Source organism: Dermacentor albipictus, chromosome 3 (genome assembly GCF_038994185.2).
Source record: "Dermacentor albipictus isolate Rhodes 1998 colony chromosome 3, USDA_Dalb.pri_finalv2, whole genome shotgun sequence".
NCBI lineage: Eukaryota > Metazoa > Arthropoda > Arachnida > Ixodida > Ixodidae > Dermacentor > Dermacentor albipictus.
In genome coordinates this window covers 139,466,235-139,484,845 of record NC_091823.1, presented here as the reverse complement: position 1 = coordinate 139,484,845, position 18,611 = coordinate 139,466,235, and the positions used below count along the sequence as shown (strand labels likewise).

The 18,611-nt window shown below is 48.0% G+C and overlaps 1 protein-coding gene across 10 annotated transcripts in view; it reads right to left on the bottom strand.

Moving 5' to 3' along the window:
* The window catches only part of LOC135917740 (uncharacterized), a 224,577-nt gene that overhangs the window by 29,107 nt on the left and 176,859 nt on the right, over positions 1–18,611 (bottom strand). For 8 of the 10 annotated variants that reach the window (XM_070536093.1, XM_070536086.1, XM_070536085.1 and 5 more), the window contains one exon: positions 2,812–2,959. In XM_070536093.1, coding sequence (XP_070392194.1) covers positions 2,812–2,959 — 148 coding nt within the window. Of the gene's footprint in view, positions 1–138; positions 603–2,811; positions 2,960–18,611 lie in introns of those variants that run through there. The other 2 variants (XM_070536095.1, XM_070536094.1) reach the window with 2 other exon arrangements.

Genomic DNA, 18,611 nt, shown 5'->3' with positions numbered 1-18,611 from the left:
TCGTAAATCTCAAGCAGCGTTGGCAGCAGCGGCTAGCACATACAAAAGGTAACCGATGGAAAACCACCAACCTGTAATATTTCAAAAACGTGTTTCAGCGGACATGCGTCAGATGCTGCCGCTACTGCCAAAGTGCGCAGGAGAACGGTTGTCAGGACTTGATATAGCCACTGGTCCAGGGGGCGCTTCGGAATGTGCGTTGATAGTAGATCTATGGCAGGGAAATCCGCGCGGCGGTATGGGCTCACAGTATCGGCGATGAGGCTGCAAGTGGCAGAAGAAACCGGGAGTAAAGTTGAGTGCTTGAAACCGGGGTAGGCCAAAGACGGGGCACGGGCACCACAGTCTTGCGACGAGCGCCCGACGATTCCAAGGGTAAAGTTTGTAGACGAGGCAGAAGCCACCGTACCTGTAATATTTCAAAAACGTGTTTCAGCGGACATGCGTCAGATGCTGCCGCTACTGCCAAAGTGCGCAGGAGAACGGTTGTCAGGACGTGATATAGCCACTGGTCCAGGGGGCGCTTCGGAATGTGCGTTGATAGTAGATCTATGGCAGGGAAATCCGCGCGGCGGTATGGGCTCACAGTATCGGCGATGAGGCTGTAATATTTCAAAAACGTGTTTCAGCGGACATGCGTCAGATGCTGCCGCTACTGCCCAAGGGAGCCGAAAGCACTTTCCCTTTTTTGTCCATGATGACCTCTTGGGGTGCTCTTTTTCTGAGGGCAGCGGTTAGACTACTTGCCAATTCCGAGTACTTTGCAATGTACCTCCGATAGTTGCCTGGGACACCTCAGAACGAGCCAATGTCGGTCTTCATGCGCGACTACGGAAAATCCTGTCTTACGACCCCCTTCACGTCGGTGGTGACGGCCCCGACCGATCACATGTTCAAGGTGGATTGCTTCTGCCTGCGCCAGGTGGCATTTCGGAGTCTTGGCTCTTGAGCCTGATTCGCGTAAGCGCATCAGTACAGCCTGCTCAGGCCAGGACGCGGAAAATGGCACTACATCGTTTAGACATGGCAAAGCGAACCCGTCTTACCCCCGCAGCACTCTGTCCATAAGGCTCGCAAAAGAGTATGGCACGTTCATTAAGCTAAAGCTCAATCCTTTGGAGCGAAAAGTACCCAATGGTGAAATGAATGCAGCGTATATGCTAGCCTACTCTCTGACGGGAGCCTGCCAGTAACCTGTGACCATATTGACACGTGTACTTATGTTTATCGGGCGACCACGTTTCGCCGCCTAACAAATGTTATCGCACAGCGTGGGATGCGCCTGCATGTATGCAAAGTTTCTGAAAAGTTATCAATGTTTCTATCCGCTGTCTGTTGTCGCCAAACCTTGTGTTATCTGATTTCATCGCCTGACGCGAATGGTGTAGAACTCTGTGGAAGGCACGCAGGTCCCAACGATTAGTCTGGAACATTCGATGACTGCTCTATAAAAGCCGACGCGCTTGACCCGCTGATCAGATTTTCGACGATCGCCGACCGTATTCCCCGCTATCGTTGTACTATAAGTGTAGCCTGTTTTGTGGGCACAGGTTCGCCCAATAAAAGTTAGTTTTGTCGTTCACAGTATTGCTACTGTGTTATTCAACGTTACCACCACGCGACAATATCTAGGGTGGAAATGAATAGAGCGCTGCTAGCTCTCTGGAAGCTCCCTTAAATGTTGGGAATCGGGCAGATTACATCCTGTGTGATCGAATTTTGCTTGCGGTAACCGACGCAATGACGCTTATCTCTTCCAGGTACTTCAACGAAGATCAAAGGCAAGGTGTAGTCGTCTCACGAGTCTCTATCACTCCCAGTACCAACATTTTCTTCATTTTGGCTTCCATAATGTCATACTGACGCGATGATACGGGGTATGCCTTAGACCACGCTGGCGGGGAGGACGGTATTTCGACGTCATGCGTAAGCACAGATGCCCTGCCTGGATTGTCCACAAAAATATTCCGATACTCATGCAGTAAATTTTGCCCCTCTTTTTTTTTCTGGTTAGGTGCCAGCTGCGCTTTAGAAACCAGATTGTTAATTACTTCATCAGTGGCTTCTCCGTTCGTCGCCGAAATTAACTCTGGAAACTCCACAGCAATGTCTTCAGGTACGTTTAGAGAAACGCCCACAACTGCTTCCCATTATCTCTATGGCTTGAGCATATTACGAAGGTAAATTTGCTGTACCGTCTGATACTCATGTAGACTCACTGCGTAGCTGGTGTCGGATAGTTTTTGAACAACTTAGGCTGGGCCTTCCCGTTGTACATATATTTAGGTTTTCTGTGATGTTCATAGAATCATCACTTTATCGCCCTCCACAAACTGACGAGGCCTGGCTGTGCAATCATAACGCATCTTCGCTCACTGCTGGACGTTAGATATTGCGTCGCTTGATACTTGCCGAGTTTGTTTCATACCTAGACGTAGCTTAAGGGCGTATTTCAGCCTTCCCACAATTCTCGAATTGTGCAGAGCGTAGACCACAGGGCGAATGTCAAGAATGTCAAATGTAGAAATGCCTCATTTCACCTTTCAAGCCATTCTAATAGGTATCTGGCTGGCATTGTTCAAATCACCAAACACAAGCCCGACGAAGCTAATGCCACGTCCCAATACCAGTACTGTTCTTTCTTGCAACATTATTGCTGATACCGGGGCACCATTTCTGGTGCTACGCTGTCTTTACTGCCGGATAAGTTATCCGTTGAAATTTATTTCAGTCTCTGCATTATATTACATGCTGCGTGTTAAACAACATTCCGATTACGCATATGTGAAAGTGCACTCGGCCACTGCTTACCATGCGGATGCTGTAAAACCAATCCTTTGGAACATTCTCCAAGACGTCCGAGGTTAGTATGGTTGGTGGCACGATGCGGCAGTGAACGGAGTTGATATCGGGTTCGTGATGGTGCACATTCACAACAAAAATATCCACCGGCACATCCCTGCACAAACACATAGATGATCGGTATGTGACCAGCTTCATTAGGTGCATTAGGTTAATAATCCGTCATTACACTTAGTTTTTTCCCTTCCATGATGGCTGAGTGATAAAGCGCGCTGCTTCTTTTGCGCAAAGTGCCGTCGGACACATTCCAGTGTGTCGTGCAATGCTAGGCTAGTTCTGAGGGTGCCGCTCAGAATACCGAGAGGAAGGATTTCTTAATTCCCACTGTTACATACTTTAAGCCAATTCATCATTATGAGACGCAATATCCCCCGACGTATCACACTCGCTACATTTTAATTCATCTACTAACCATCGAAGCGAAAGAATGTACAAGGCTAGCATAAGCAATGTCAATAACTTTATATCATTATGACACTCAGAGTTATATAGACGCCATTACGACGACTACCAAGGTACTTCATTCAAGCTGCAGTACTCAGGGTGACTTTCTTGATAAACCAAGCACGATCGCTTAGATACCACACGCACTGGAGCAAGCTTACATTATTCAAGGCGGCACCCATGGCGTGAGTATAATTTTTTTCAGGCAGAAATAATGCTTGGGATAGCTTCCGATAAATAACATTTGAATGCAATATGAATGAATGAATATGAATTCGGTTCACGCACGTTAACACACGCCGAAAAGAATAATTCTCAGCTCGAGAAGGAAGCGCTCGCACTGGTATTCGGAGTAACAAAGTTTCGAGACTACCTGCTGGGCCGCGAGTTTGTCTTGGTCACGGACCACCAACCCCTGGTAGGACTTCTACGAGAAGATCGACCTGTGCCCCCAGTGGCGTCGGCACGTATTCAGAGATGGGCTCTGTTTCTAAGCAAATATAGCTACCGCATAGAGTACAAGGCCGGCAAGGAAAACGCCAACGCGGACGCACTCAGCCGCTTGCCCATGCAGATAACAGACGTTTGTCGATCGGGCACCTTATCAGAATACGTGTTGTCTTCAGAGACGCTTGACAGCTCGTTCGTGCCAGCGGATGCCATACGGGCGCTGACGAACGGCGATGAAAACCTTAGCGTTGTGCAGCACTTTGTACTGAATGGATGGCCTAAACGCTTGTCACCGTGTCAAAATCACCTTCAACCTTATTTTTGCAGAAGACTGGAACTGTCCAGTGTAGAAGGCCTGCTCTACTGGGGTCATCGCATTGTCGTACCCCGCAAAGCACGAGTCTCCATGCTCGCCGAGCTACATCGGTCACACATCTGCATCTGCATCTGCGATGAAAAGACTGGCTCGGACGCTGTTCTGGTGGCCTGGGTTGGATGGTGAGATCGAAAGCCTTGCACGTTCGTGCATCTCATGTGTACAAGCTCAGCCAATGCCCCATCGACAGGTTCCTATCTGTTGGCCAGAAACGGGAACCAAATGGTCAAGGCTTCACATTGGTTACGCCGGACCGATAGAGGGACGCATGCTGCTGATAGTCGTCGACTCGCATACTAAATGGATTGAGGCACTTCCCGTCAAGTCGGCGACCACAGAAGTCACAATCGCGCGGCTTCGAGAATTGTTTGCGCGTTTTGGCTTGCCGCAAACAGTTGTATCAGATAACGGGCCACAGTTTGCAAGTCAGCAGTTTTCCCAGTTCATGACTGTCAACAACATAACTCATCTACGTAGTGCACCGTACCACCCACAATCTAATGGTCTGGCAGAGCGTGCGGTCCACACAATAAAGGATGACCTTCTTAAGCACTCGATGGTGAACGATCTCGAAACAAAACTAGCGCGAGTGCTCCTAGGCTATCGACGAACCCCACTACCGTGCGGCAAGTCTCCTTCAGAGATGCTGCTGAACTACCAAATTCGTTCGCGCTTGGAGACTTGCCTCCCGTCTTTACCTCGAACTTGCTCGCAGCCTCCCAGGTTCCAGTCCGGCGACCAGGTGTGGGTGCGCAACTTTGGCCAAGGGAAGCATTGGCGTCCAGGCATCGTAAAGAGCACAGAGGGTTCACGCCTTGTAACGGTCGACACTCCAAGTGGCCTAGCCAGACGTCACTTCGACCAAATTTTCCGTCGCGTGCCTGCGTCACCCGTGACCCCAAAAGCGGAGGCTCCCGACTCGCTTCAACCCAGCCCGGACAACAAGACTCGGCCCACGTCAACGCCAGAAGGCCGATGCAGCCTGGCCACTCCAGAAGCAACTGGCGCTGCGCCTGTTCCTTCGACAACACCTCCAACGTGCCTCCCAGCCGACCAGGCTCTCTGTCCCCCAAGTCAGCCGGTCTTACGGAGGTCTACCCGACAACGAAGACCCGTGCAAAGACTTCAGTTTTAAAAGAAAGGGAGAAGTGATATGAAGTGCTGTGCCACACGTGTCAAACATGATTCGTTCTTTTTATGTTATGTCATAGGCAAGCAGCCTATATATATAGTTCGCTGTCACTGAAATAAAACAGTGCGGTACGTGCTCTTGGATCGTCTCCGTTACTCTGCCACCCGCTACAACATTATATTTCGCTAGGTGTACCTTAGTACCTTAGCCAGGTGTACCTTAGTTTAAATTTCATGCGCGGATTTTTACAAGGACTTGCGCTTTATCGCGCTGCTAGCAAGCGTGTATAGCCTTGCAACCATGAAATTTTCCGTTGTTCTTATCCCCTTCGTGGACTTTGCAAAAGGAATTCACTGTATTTCCTAGTTCAAGTTTGTCGAACGACTGCTTTATTTTGAATAGTTTCGCGGTTTGTTACGTACTTTCCTCGTTGTAATCTGTAGACTTGCGTGGGTTTCTCGTTTTTCTGCTCAATGCGTCGAGTTGACTGAAATACAAAACCTATTTTAGTTCGAAGCTCGTTTGAGGCGAAAATAATAATTTAACTGTGACGACTCGCAGCAGAGAAAAAGCCTCGGTTTATGCTAGAAGCAGGATTGCCACAGTATATCCGGGAGAGGAGCAGTACAGTCGTTAATTTTAGAAGGGGCGAAGTTCTATGCCACTGGCAAAATTTCAATGGCGCGATATCTCACCTCGACCTAGGAGTTTCAAATTTTATTGCAGACTGAAAAAAGTGGATGTCTGTACTTTTGTCGTTTCCTAGTGTTGTCAGAAAGCAGCGTTGCATTGCTAAAAAACTATGAAACAATAAGAAAAAAACATAACAAGTTCGACATTTCGCTTATTTCTGTTGATTGCTGTGTAGTCTTAATTTGCGTCTATGAGGTACCCACTGACTCAAAATAGGCCTCAATAAGACCTTTCTTGGGAGATTTTGTTCCTCAGATTATAAAATTTCGGCAATTTTTTTTATTGTCACTTGACTGTTTTTTTTTCTGTTTTTTTTTCTACACAGGATTAAAGCACCAGAGTTCGACAGTAATAAACCCAATGCCAAAGAAAGCAGTATACCGGGATCTCCAATGCCACTATAGAGTGCACCATAGCACCGATAACTGAAGATCAGGCCCAGAATACAGTGCGCAAAGATCGTGTGCTTATCATGAAGCACACAAAAGAATAGCTGATATTTAGCGGTCACAAAAAGTGGGGTGGGGTGCAGAAATAGACAAATGTTTGAAATGTTGCTCGCATGTGAGTGACATTCAAGCACTTGCACGCGCTGTACTATCGTACAAGAGTCCTCTCACTCGTTTCTGATGATTTCACAAGAGTGTGAAGTCAATGAGTTCAGGCGAGTGTAAATGAACCCAAATGCGGCTGAACGCCAGCAAGTGTAAGGGGTATAAATGAGTGCCCTTGAGCGCCACGTGAGGATGTGGGTCAATTAGTTATTATCTGCAAATGGGAAGAAATATGACTCAAACTATAAGCCCAAGCACAATGCGTTGATTTCGAAGAGGAGAAGTATTGCTGGTGCAGAATGTGAAGAGTGCCACTCAGCACATTTTGCTAGCTGTAGTTGCTTCATTACACATGTTCGTTTATTAAGATCGCTTGAATGCTTTGCTTACACTGGGCATGTTCTCATTGTACTCCCATTAAGTAGGGATGGACTCCAATGCTAATATTGAGAGGGAAATTTCAAATACCGTACTGTAAATTGAAAGGTCGGGCGCATTCACAGGTTGTTCACAATCCCTTACTAGTTAAGTACATGTGAAGTGTGTGGTACACAATGCTCTGCTTTCTGTATCAAATCATCGCCACCTAGTTTCATAATGTTAAGATGAAAAACTGGATGTGTTGGTTGGGCCTGATGTGATGCGAAAGGCGCGAAGATTACAAACAAGAAGATAAACACACACACTGTGTGCCTTATTTACTTCCAACAATGTTCTATCGGGAGAAAAGAACGCCACTATTTTATACAAGCTGCACTAGCACGGTTGATCTGTGCGCATTTGCGTTCAGGTAGAGCAGGTATGTTTGCGATAATAAGATTCAAGCAACATTCATGTGCCTATGACCTGCCTCGATGATCGTTTTGGTCTCAAATACTAATCTAACCCTTTTGTCACAGCTCCTGGCAGGCGTGGAAATTTGGCTTACATTTGAAATTTGTACACTGAATTGTCATGTGGCCCTCTCTACCACTTATAACATTTTTTTATGTTGCCTCTGCCTTTCATTCACGCATTGCTCGGTATGTCCCACATACTTTCTACCACATGACAAAGGAATTTCATAAACGACTCCTGCCTGACAATGTATGTGTTAATTTTCGTGATTTGTGACATAGGTCAGTGCCTTGCGAAAAAGGGATGCTTTAAGGCTTGCAGGGGGCAGAAAACACCACCTTTACACTAGCGCGCTCTTCAGTCTTCTTCAAATTAGGCGCCATGGGGTGTATGTAAAATATGACGGCTACCGCTTTCGCGAGGGGGCTCCTGGACCAGTTGTCGAGTTAACAACTTCTTCAGGATTTTTTTTCTGCTACGAAGAGTGGCATAAGTTCTGGGTAGCTGCCTCTATTTATCATTCATGTGGCTTAAGAAAACACTCTGCAGCTTGAGGTGGCCAGGACATGAAAACGTTCAGTAGGCACATGTTAGCCATGTTGCGTTTGACGAGATTAATTAGACCGCCTCGACTACATTGTCCATCGTCGTCCTCGCGCCTTTCGAATAAGATCAGTTTTATAATGCTGACGCATGCTCTTGGAGGAAAGAGGAAGAAAGATAGGAAGACGGGAGGTTAGCCAACGTAAATAGAAGCACACACACCCACACACACACACACACACACACACACACACACACACACACACACACTCATATATATATATATATATATATATATATATATATATATATATATATATATATATATATATATATATATATATATATATATATATATATAGGCAAAGACGAATTCGTCAGGCTACCTATCCAACGCAAAGAACTTGCGTGGCGCTACAAGGCAAACAGAACAAGTATTTACTTTCACCAGTTTGGAACGGTGCACCCATCTTCATCAGGGTAGTTCACTGTAATCAGGGGTTACAAAAAAATGGCAGTTCGGCCTTGATAGTGAAGACACAAGGCCGGGTGCCTGGTCATTCTCACATTCATGAAACCGAGAGGGACAGTTGTGACAGTGATTGATTTTCGGCGCCTTGGCAGATTTACAGCTGCCTTTGGCAGGTATGCAGGGCAAGAGGAAGGCGGAGTCCCATGTATGTAGAGCAAGGAGGTCAGTGAAAAAAAACAAGAAAAGAAGCCCACAGGAGGAGGGAGACGTAAATCGGAGAGTGAGGGGGAGCGGGAAGTAGCGGCAGAAAGCGGTCGCTGCGCAGCACCAGTGCGCGTGCTGCCGTTGTAGCGGGAGAGAGGGCAAGTTGAATCGGGCGGAGGGGGGCACAATAGCGAAGGGGCCCAGAACGAAGACAGAAGAACGGCAACTTGTGGCAAAAAATAAAACAAAGTTTCACAGTACACATATACAAGGCACGGCCCGTTCCGGCAACTCTGCGGTACCGCTCGGTGCGGTAAGAATATGTGCGTGCTATTCGCAAAGCGAGTGCGCCCCTGGGCTTAGATTTAGGCAGGCGAGTTAAATAGCGGCCTTGTGGTCCAGTTGTTGAAGGTTTAACCGACAAATGACAAATGACAGCTCGTGCGTATTCCAAGAAGGGACCATATGTACCTCAGAATGACCACTTGAGCGGCAGGGTGCAGGAAACAGAATTTTTTGGTTTTCCGCTCGCCCCGTTGAGGCCCATGTGGAGGGACGAGCAAGCAGTGAATAGCCAGCGTCTCAATTTTAGAGTACGGAACATGTATTCGCGCTTCCCATGCACTCTCACGGCACATCCCGGAGGCACGTCAGACACCCCGGACTCTCATTATTTCCTTTAGCGTACGTTCCAAGTTTATAGATGAAAAAAGATTATCTCTGCTCGCGTGCACGGGTGTGTTTGAAACCATATTGCAAGAGCACAACGCTCACGCATTCCAAGGAGTGATCTGACAGCAGAACGGGCTTGGACAAGGGTTAATTCGGGAGACTTTTCACATGCGCGCGGTGATTGTTGAACCGCAGGCGGAAAGGGGTCTCGTGTTTGTCCGATATATTCTTGCTTAGACACCTCGCATCGAATTTTTGTACACGACGTTATCGGATGCGACTAAATATGTATATATATATATATATATATATATATATATATATATATATATATATATATATATATATATATATATATATATATATATATATAAACGTGAAGAAAGGGGATTAACCGAGGGGCCCGATTTTTATTAGTCATATGATGAGAAGCCAACAAACACTGACGCCAAGAAAAACATAGGGGAAATTACTTGTGCTTAATAAACGGAATGAAGAAACGATAAATTAATTGCAATTAAAGTGGATAAAAAATGGCTGTGGCTTAGGTAAGGTTAAGCCCAGGATGCGAAGCATACTAGACTTTATTTTAGTTGTTGAACCACTGTTTAGCCTGGTGAACTGCTGTTGCTTGGCTATATTTGGTTCGGCTAGACGAAGAAACAACTCATGCGTTACTCTGCTTCGCCTTCAAGAGTGGAACGTGACAGCGTTCCCGTCGACCCGCCAAGGGGTGTAAGACAATGGGCTACAGGGCAGCGACTACGCGCCCCGCATTGGACGCGGTGAGCGTCGAGCAAAGCAGCGTTCGGCGCGGCAACGAAATGTGCGCTTGAGCAAGAGACGCACGCCTTAGAAACAGCTCGTTTCTAAGGCAACACCGCATTCACTAGAGGCGCTTTTGTACCGCTTTGAAGCATCGTACTCGTGGCTCAGTGGTAGCGTCTCCGTCCCACACTCCGGAGACCCTGGTTCGATTCCCACCCAGCCCGTCTTGCAAGAGTTGAGCCAAAGCCACTTCTCCTCTGTCGTGACGTCACGGTGTCACGTGGTTTCATGGCGACACCGCCGCGCCTGAGGAGCTGGGTTGAGCTCTCGTAATATGCTTCGCATAAAAACAACTTGCCGCAGGTGGGAACCGAACCCACAACCTTCGCATTTCGCGTGCGATGCTCTACCAATTGAGTCACCACGGCGCCGTTTTCCCATCCACTTTCTTGGGTATTTACGTGGCCTAGTAGAACCCTGGGAGTGTTAGCCAGCGCCACCACTCACAGACCTTGGCGGCGGACGTGGAACGTCCTTGTTGCCGCAGACATCACGAGAACGTGATCTTTTTGGGGGAAGGCAACTGGTCAATAAACCCACGTATGCTACCTGAAGGCATCAATGTTGCCGGATTCATGGCCCTCGTTATGTAATAAACGTGAAGAAAGGGGGTTAACCGAGGGGCCTGCTTTTTATTAGGAATAGCATCAGTTTTCATCCACTTTCCTTTCATCCACTACATATATATATATATATATATATATATATATATATATATATATATATATATATATATATATATATATATATATATATATATATATATATATATATGCGAACGAACCCAAGGTTTGCTGCTGACATTGTTCTGTTCAGTGCCATGCAATGCAGCCGAGTTACAACAAATGATTGAGGAACTTAGCAAACAGAGTGTAAGAGCGGGGTGCAAAATTACTATGCAAAAGGCAAAAATAATGATCAATGCCTGGGCAAGGAAACGACAGTTCCAGATCACCAGTCAGCCTCTATAGTCTGTGAAGGAGTACGTTTAGCTACCCTGTAAACCACGAACATTGTCTGGAGGAGCATTAGATGTACGAGCTGGAGATTCAACACCTCCAATAGAGGTTGATATTCCTCTAGTATACGTGAAAATAACGTTCATGGTACTGTGAAAAGTGCTCTTTCTTCACGTTGAAAAGTTGCTATATAAATGTCTCTGCTGGATATTTGTTACATTTATTGGATGTTAGTTTAAGGCGGTAATACGCTATGACGGCGTTACGAAGATGATATTTTGTACATTCAGTTTACTGTGCGGGAACAGTTTAACATATTTTTATTGACGGACCACGAATAAAAATAAAATTTCAATAATACTGTTGAGAAACAAAAAATTGCGAGGCTACCTGGCAAACCAGGGCTGATGCATATTGCTTGATATGTCGAATAATACGTCCCCTGTAGACGCTATATGACAGGGGCGAGGCGGAGAATGCCACACAGGAAGATCAGATACTGCGTGTGAACGCATAAGTGCTCACTCACTCCCGCCAGGCGGGCGTGCAGAGTGTCTATGTTTCAGGACGTCAAACACGGTGCAGGAATATAGTTGAATCACCTCACATTTTAAGAGTAATTTGAACACGGAAATTGGAGAGCAGATGCAAACATATGACATGCAAACATGATAGTCAAGAACTATACTTCGAACAAGTGGGAAACCATTTTTGTATATATATATATATATATATATATACAAAATATATATATATATATATATATATATATATACATATATGTGTGTGTGTGTGTGCGTTGTGCGGAAATCTTAAGAATAGAAATCATGAAAAGAATATAATCAAATATAAATATATACAAATTTGGTTTTGACGGTGTGGCTGGTGCTGGTGGCTGCTGGATTTGACGGAGGCTGGTGATCTTCTTGGTCACAATCACCCACGGAATTAAGGAGTAGCCACCGTTGCGACCTAGGAAGAGGTGAGCGGATTGTAATACGGCTTCAGCCGGCCAATGTGCACAGTCTTTCGCCCCTGGCGACGCGTATCGGGAGATGGCGATACGGGTTTGACCACGTAATTAACTAATGATGGTTGCGCAACCAGCCGGGGTACTTAGACGAAAGGCCAGGAGCAGCAATAGGCAGGACTCAAAGCCACACGAGTGAGTCGATGGGGAAGGGGTGAGGAGAGGTGGCGATGCTCTTTTTGGCGGCACTGTTGGCCAGATATCAAAGAACAGGCCAATTGTCGGCCTTTCTCGGCGTAGTGAGGGACCGCAAAAACAGGTGACCATTGAGCAGGGCCCGGCCGGTACGGGAGAACCATATCAATGGTGCCGGAGTGATGATGGCCGTAAACCAGAAATAATGGTTAGAATCCGGTTGTGGGCTCGAGAGGCAGTGTTATATGCTTATGTGACGATATGAAGTACAATATCCCAGATGGAGTGGTCAGACGCAACATACATTGTTAGCATGCCACTAAGAGTTCTGTTGAATCGTTCTGTTAAACCATTGGTCTGTGGATGATAAGTGGTTGCAATGCGGGGAATTTGGCATTCTGATAGAAGCGACTGCCGGGCGTCCGAGAGGAACACGCGAGAACGATGGTTCAGCAGTTCACGAAGTGCGCGATGGCGGAGAACAAAGTTGTTTGAATGACCGAGGCGACGTATTTTGCTCATGCGACAGTCAAGGTGGTGGTTTCAGCATATCGTGTCAAATGATCTGCGGCAACAAGAATCCATCGGTTCCCAGCGCAGTTAGATGGAAGAGTCCGGTATAAATCAATGCCGGCACGGTCAAATGGCTGAGCTTGGCAGGGAAGTGGCTTGAGAGATACGGGCGACAGATGCGGGACACATTTGCGGCGTTGGTAGACAATGCTGGCGCATACTTTTTTGTGTATCCTAGCCGAAGCCATGTGTATCTTTTTGACACTCCGCCGTGACCACACTGCGGGTCAGAGTGAAAAGCGGAGCATATATCTTGTCGAAGGTGGCGGGACACCACTAAGAGCCATGTACGGGTGTTATTGTGGGAGTTGTGGTGGTATAAAAGTCCGTCGCGGATGGTTAAATGCTACCCCCTTCGGCGTAACATTCCAGGTGGCGAAGCTGCCGGAGTGTTTTACAAAAATAAAAAATCAGGACGATCCCTTGCACTTTCCGCTGCTCCGAGGCCATATTCAGGATGTCAAGTAGTGAGATATCATCTCTGCAGGTAGAAATACTGCTGTCTTAAGTAACTGGGAAGCGCGAGAGGGCATCGGCGTCAGAGTGTCTGCGTCTGGAGTGATAGACGACACTGATATATTATTCCTAGATTCGCAGGGCCCGCCAAGCGAGGCGGCCCCACGGGTCTTTGAGGTTAGACAACCAGCAAAGAGCGTGACGATCCGTCACCACGTCAAAGGGTTGACCGTACAGATACGTGCGAAATTTCTGAAGTGCCAATACGATAGCCAGGCACTCTTTCTGTTACTGAGTAATTGGCCTCAGGTTTTGTGAGGGAGTGACTGGCCTAAGCGACCCCGTATTCGGCATTAGTATCCTTACGCTGGGCTAGCACGCCACCAAGGCCGACACCACTGGCGTCAGGGTGAATTTCTGCAGGCGCGCTTGGATCAAAATGGCGCAAGATTGGCGGAGACGTGAGTAGGTGACGAAGAGTCCGAAAGACATCATCAGAGGCTTGTGACCAAGTAGAAAGTTCATTGTCGCCTTGGAGAAGTTGGGGTAGTGGTGCGATCACAGTAGGGAAATTGCGAACGAAACGTCGAAAATAGGAGCCTAGACCAATAAAGCTGCGTAGTGCTTCAAGTTGGTAGGCTTCAGAAATTCGGATATGGCGCGCAGTTTAGCAGAATAAGAAAGAATGCCTTCTTTGGAGAAAACGTGACCCAATATAGTCAGCTTTCGTGCTGCAAATCGGCACTTCTTTAAGTTAAGCTGGAGACTAGCATTCGAGAGACAGGTCACAACTTGCTGTAAAGAGATGATGGCTCGGAATATCATGGGAGTAGACGACAACGTCGTCGAAGTAGCAGGGACAAGTATGCCACTTCAGGCCACGCAGGATGCCGTCCATCATGTATTCAAAGGTCGCGGGTGCATTGCACAGACCGAACGGCATTAGAGTGAATTGATACAAGCCGTCTGCTGTTACAAACGCGGTTTTGCAACAGTCAGCGTCAGCCATGGACACCTGCCAGTAGCCACAGCGGAGATCCAAGGAGGAGAAAAGCTCCCTTCCTTGCAAACAGTCAAGTGCGTAGTCGATACGTTGCAATGGCTATAGATCCTTTCGGGTAATCTTATGCCTTCGATAATGAACGCAAAATCTTATGGTACCATCTTTCTTTTAACTAGGATGACTGGTAATGCCCGATGACTACTAGAAGGCTGGATGACACCACGTTTGAACATATCGGTCACCTGGCCAATGATAACGCGTCCTTCAGTCGCCGATACTCGGGAGGGACGCTGTCGGATGGGTGCATGGCTCCCAGTGTCGATGGTGTACGAAACAGTAATTGTGGGGCCGAGTGATGTTGCTGGGCAGTGAAAAGAGGAAGAGAAGCTTTGGAGCACGTGAAGCAGTTTGTCACGCTGCGGCATCGTAAGGTCACTAGCAATAGCTGGCGTAAAAGAACGCGGCAGTGACTGAGGAGGCGATGCCTCGAGAGCGGCAAGATAAGTGGAGTCGTTCATCGTGTCAAATAATGAAGATGAGGCCAGTGGCTCTGTTCTGCGGAGGCGTTCGCGGTGGCGTACAGTAATTGGGTCGGTCGACGCGTTTGACACGTGCATGACAGAGGCGTCAGTTTTGAATTCAAGGATGGCGAACGGCAGTGGCAGTTGACGGCACCGAACTAAGAGTTCAACTAGAGCGACGCGTGCTGTGCCGACTTCTACAAAGTCACAAGAGATACTGACAACAGCGGAAGACCAGGCAGGAATAGTGGTGTCTTCAGAAATCGCGATCTTGCGACAAGGGTCCTTGTGGTCAGTGGTAATACCGGTCGAATACTGAAACATCTCGATCTTGGCGCGGGCGCAGTCAGTGATCGCATGCTGTGTGGATAGGAAGTCCTAGCCTAATATGACGTCTTGTGAGCATGATGGCAACAGGATGAATTCGACACAAGCGGTGCAGGCCGCGGATGGCTCGACGTGCTGCGTGCTGGCAGTCTAAAGGGACAGTCAAGAAAAGGCGTCATCACTTTTCCTACCTTGTGGCAAATACGGGCATCTATCGCTGAAAGTGCAGTGCCAGTCTCGACAAGTGCTATTATCAATGTTCCTTCCATTCCCACTTCAATAATATTTTTCGGGGAAGTGTGAAGCCTTATACATTTCGCTGACACCACAGTTCTCTCCTCTTGAACTTCGATATTTAGTTTACCTGGCGCAGAGGCCTCCATCGAAGTCGCATGGTGGAAAGGGAGCGGCGGCGCGGAGAAGGTGAATGGCGAACGGAGAATGCGGTCTCGATGGCAGGGTGAGATTGAAAGGTTTCTGAATAGTTGCGGCGGTGTTTGAAACGTGGCGCACATGGGCGCACATTGTGGGGAACGTTTGGCGTAAGGAGCCAACTGTGACAAGCCACGTGTCCAGAATAAAATCCAATTGAAGGATTGTCCTCCGTGTGCCAATGGTCTTGAGGTCGTGCATACTGCACCAGTGGCCGGACTGGAGGGGATACGGGAAGGGCCAAAAGCGGGTGAAGGGGACTGTAGGTCTGTGTAACAGACCTCGTGGCGACTTCGGCGCACGTCAGAGGAGCGGCAGTTGGAGTGTATGGTAGAAATCCGGGTGCTCGTCTCTTTGACCTCCCAGCCTATACTGTCCTTGCTCTCTCTATCTCTCTCGTTCGATAACCACGAAGCTGAGATCGGGAGCTGGGACACCTGCAAAAAAACACTAGGGTACTTCTTTGAGGAGGCCATTGCCGAGAAGATCGCTGCGAAAAAGATTCTCACGTCACGTGCGTAGAGGTCTACATAATCTTACGTCTCGTACATTGAAGACATGTTATCGCCATGTCGAAAGGCCGGTGCAAGGACGCAAGAGGGCGACAAGCTAGCGTACAGCTCGAAAGGGATCGCCGACGACGCTTTCAAGCTTTTGCTGTGCAAAAACGTCTCTATAGTTGACGCTATTACAAAGTATTGCGGGCGCTTTGAGCAGGCTCAAACCTGGCGCATCAGCCAAGCGTTTGCCTGTCTTTCCAACACGGCGGTGACGTCGTCGTCTTCGAAAGACTCCACAGCAGCACAGCCATCAGTTCCACCAGATCAGGTGACACAGATTGCACGCCGCGAACTTGAGGCCATGACCCCTATTCCATTTCACGCCGGTGACTCGAGATCGATTACAACTCCATTCGTGCAAGCCATTGGCCGAAGCTCGCGAACATGGGCATTCACTCTGTGTGCAGCGTGGCCAGCCCAATTCAAACTTCATGGCGTCCCCCATCATTATATCGAGACCAGCGATTCGCCGCACGATGTCGCAACTCTGCCGCGTGGAGAACACCTGATAACCAACCGATATGCGTTTCTTGTCCCCGTATCGACCACGTCCCCCGTTAGTGTGCCACCCGCTGGCCCTCGCCACCTCGAACGCCGTCCACCCCTTACCGCCGTTCGGACAGCAACCACTTCCCACCTACAACCAAGTCGTACTTCTCCAACGACGATAATCCTATAAGGATAAATAGTCGCTGCTCGTCGCCTTGTGGTCACCAGTCAGGCTCGCTTCCAAGCCGTCGTTCGAGTCTCGCTCACCGCACACTTTTCGCCCGTTGCCCGCTTTAGCCCTGCACCTACCTATGGGAAAAATAAGCAGCGCAAGGTCAGGAGGTAAAGCTGCATTGCCGACTCCCACCCCAAATCCTCTCGAAACGCTGCGAAGAAGCTGAAGCCTGAGACGTTGATATCGATGGCGGCACTATTTCGGCGGTCCTCGACACTGCATGGGGCGCACATTTCTGTAAACAGTGCAGATCTTCATCGTCGTCTTCATAAAGTGCCAACGCCTTCCACCTCTTGCGTTTTCCCCGTCGCTGATGGAGAGACTGCTGCCCTTCTTACTTTACGTACAACTCGCGTCTGCATTGTTCGTCACCCCATTTCAGCCCAATTTGCTGTCATTCAGAAGTGCCCCCATGGCCTAATCCTCGGCTTAGACTTTTCATCCAGTCATTCTACGCATTTTCACATTATGACCGGTGCTCTTAAGCTTGATCTGCCCCATTTTCCCCATATTTCAGCCGACATACCACCACGCTCATGCTCTTGCCATCACGTTTGATGCTACCTGAAGCTGATGCATACATTACTAAGACGTCTTAAGATAATATTCCCGATGGCGAATACGCCTTGCCTCCGATTGTCGACGCTCTGTCAGCCCGCGGTGTTGTCCTTGTTCGCACAATTGTTTGCGTCGTTGAGAACGCACTTGTCGTTCCCCTTCTCAACGTGAGCCTTTCGACTAAGGTTATGAGGTTGACAAAATGATTACAAAATACGTCACCGAACTTTAGTTAAGCCCGTGGGGATCCGCTGTCGTTGTCATGAAAAAGAAGGACGGCAGCTGGCGTTTCTGCGTTGATTATCGGAGTTTGAACAAAGTAACACAAACGGGCGTCACCCTTTGCTTTGCATGGATGACTCCTTCAATGGCCATTATTGAGCCCAACATTTTTCGTCAATCGACCTTCGGTCCGGCTATTAGCAGATTTCAGTTGACCCTATGGACCACGAGAAACTGGATTTATTGCATTAGATGACCTGTGTAGTGTGAGACGTTAGACACACTGTGTAGTGTCCCAGCAACTTTAGCACGTATGATGGACTCTCTGCGGCGGCGATATAAGTGGTCCATCTGTCTATGCTACTTAGACGATGTCATTGTCTACTTGCCTACGTTTTACAGCCACCTCACCCGTTTATTGGCCGTTCTTGCTATCTTACGTCGAGCCATCTTTCAGCTGAACTCATGCAGGTGCCGTTACGGGTGACGCAAAATAATTATGCTCGATCACCTTGTCAGTGCTGCCGGTTGAACCTCGACCTCGACAAGGTGCGAGCGGTGCAACAATTTCCCGTGTCATGCTCAGCCAAAGACGTCCAGTTCTTTCATAGGATTATATTCCTACTTTCCTCGCTTTGTCCGGAAATTCGCGGACATAGCTTGCTCTCTCAGTGAAATGTTGAAGAAGGACGTTGCTCTGGTGTGGGGATCCGAACAAGCAGCTTCATTGCCTGCCCTCAACCGTCTACTGAATACACTACCAATACTGGCCCGTTCTGACCCCACATCGCCTACAGAATTTGGCACTGATACCAGTGGTCATGTAACTGGGGCTGTCCTTGGCCAAAAACAGCGCGGCAAGGAACGAGCCATCGCTTACGCGAGTAACGTTCTTTCATTATACTAAGGAAAGTTTTCCGTCACTGAATGCGAGTGCCTGTCTTTAGTGTGGCCTGTCACAAAATTTAGAATTTACTTGTTTGGCCGAACTTTTCCTGTTATTACAGACCATCATGCCCTCTGCTGACTCCCGTCGCTCAAGGA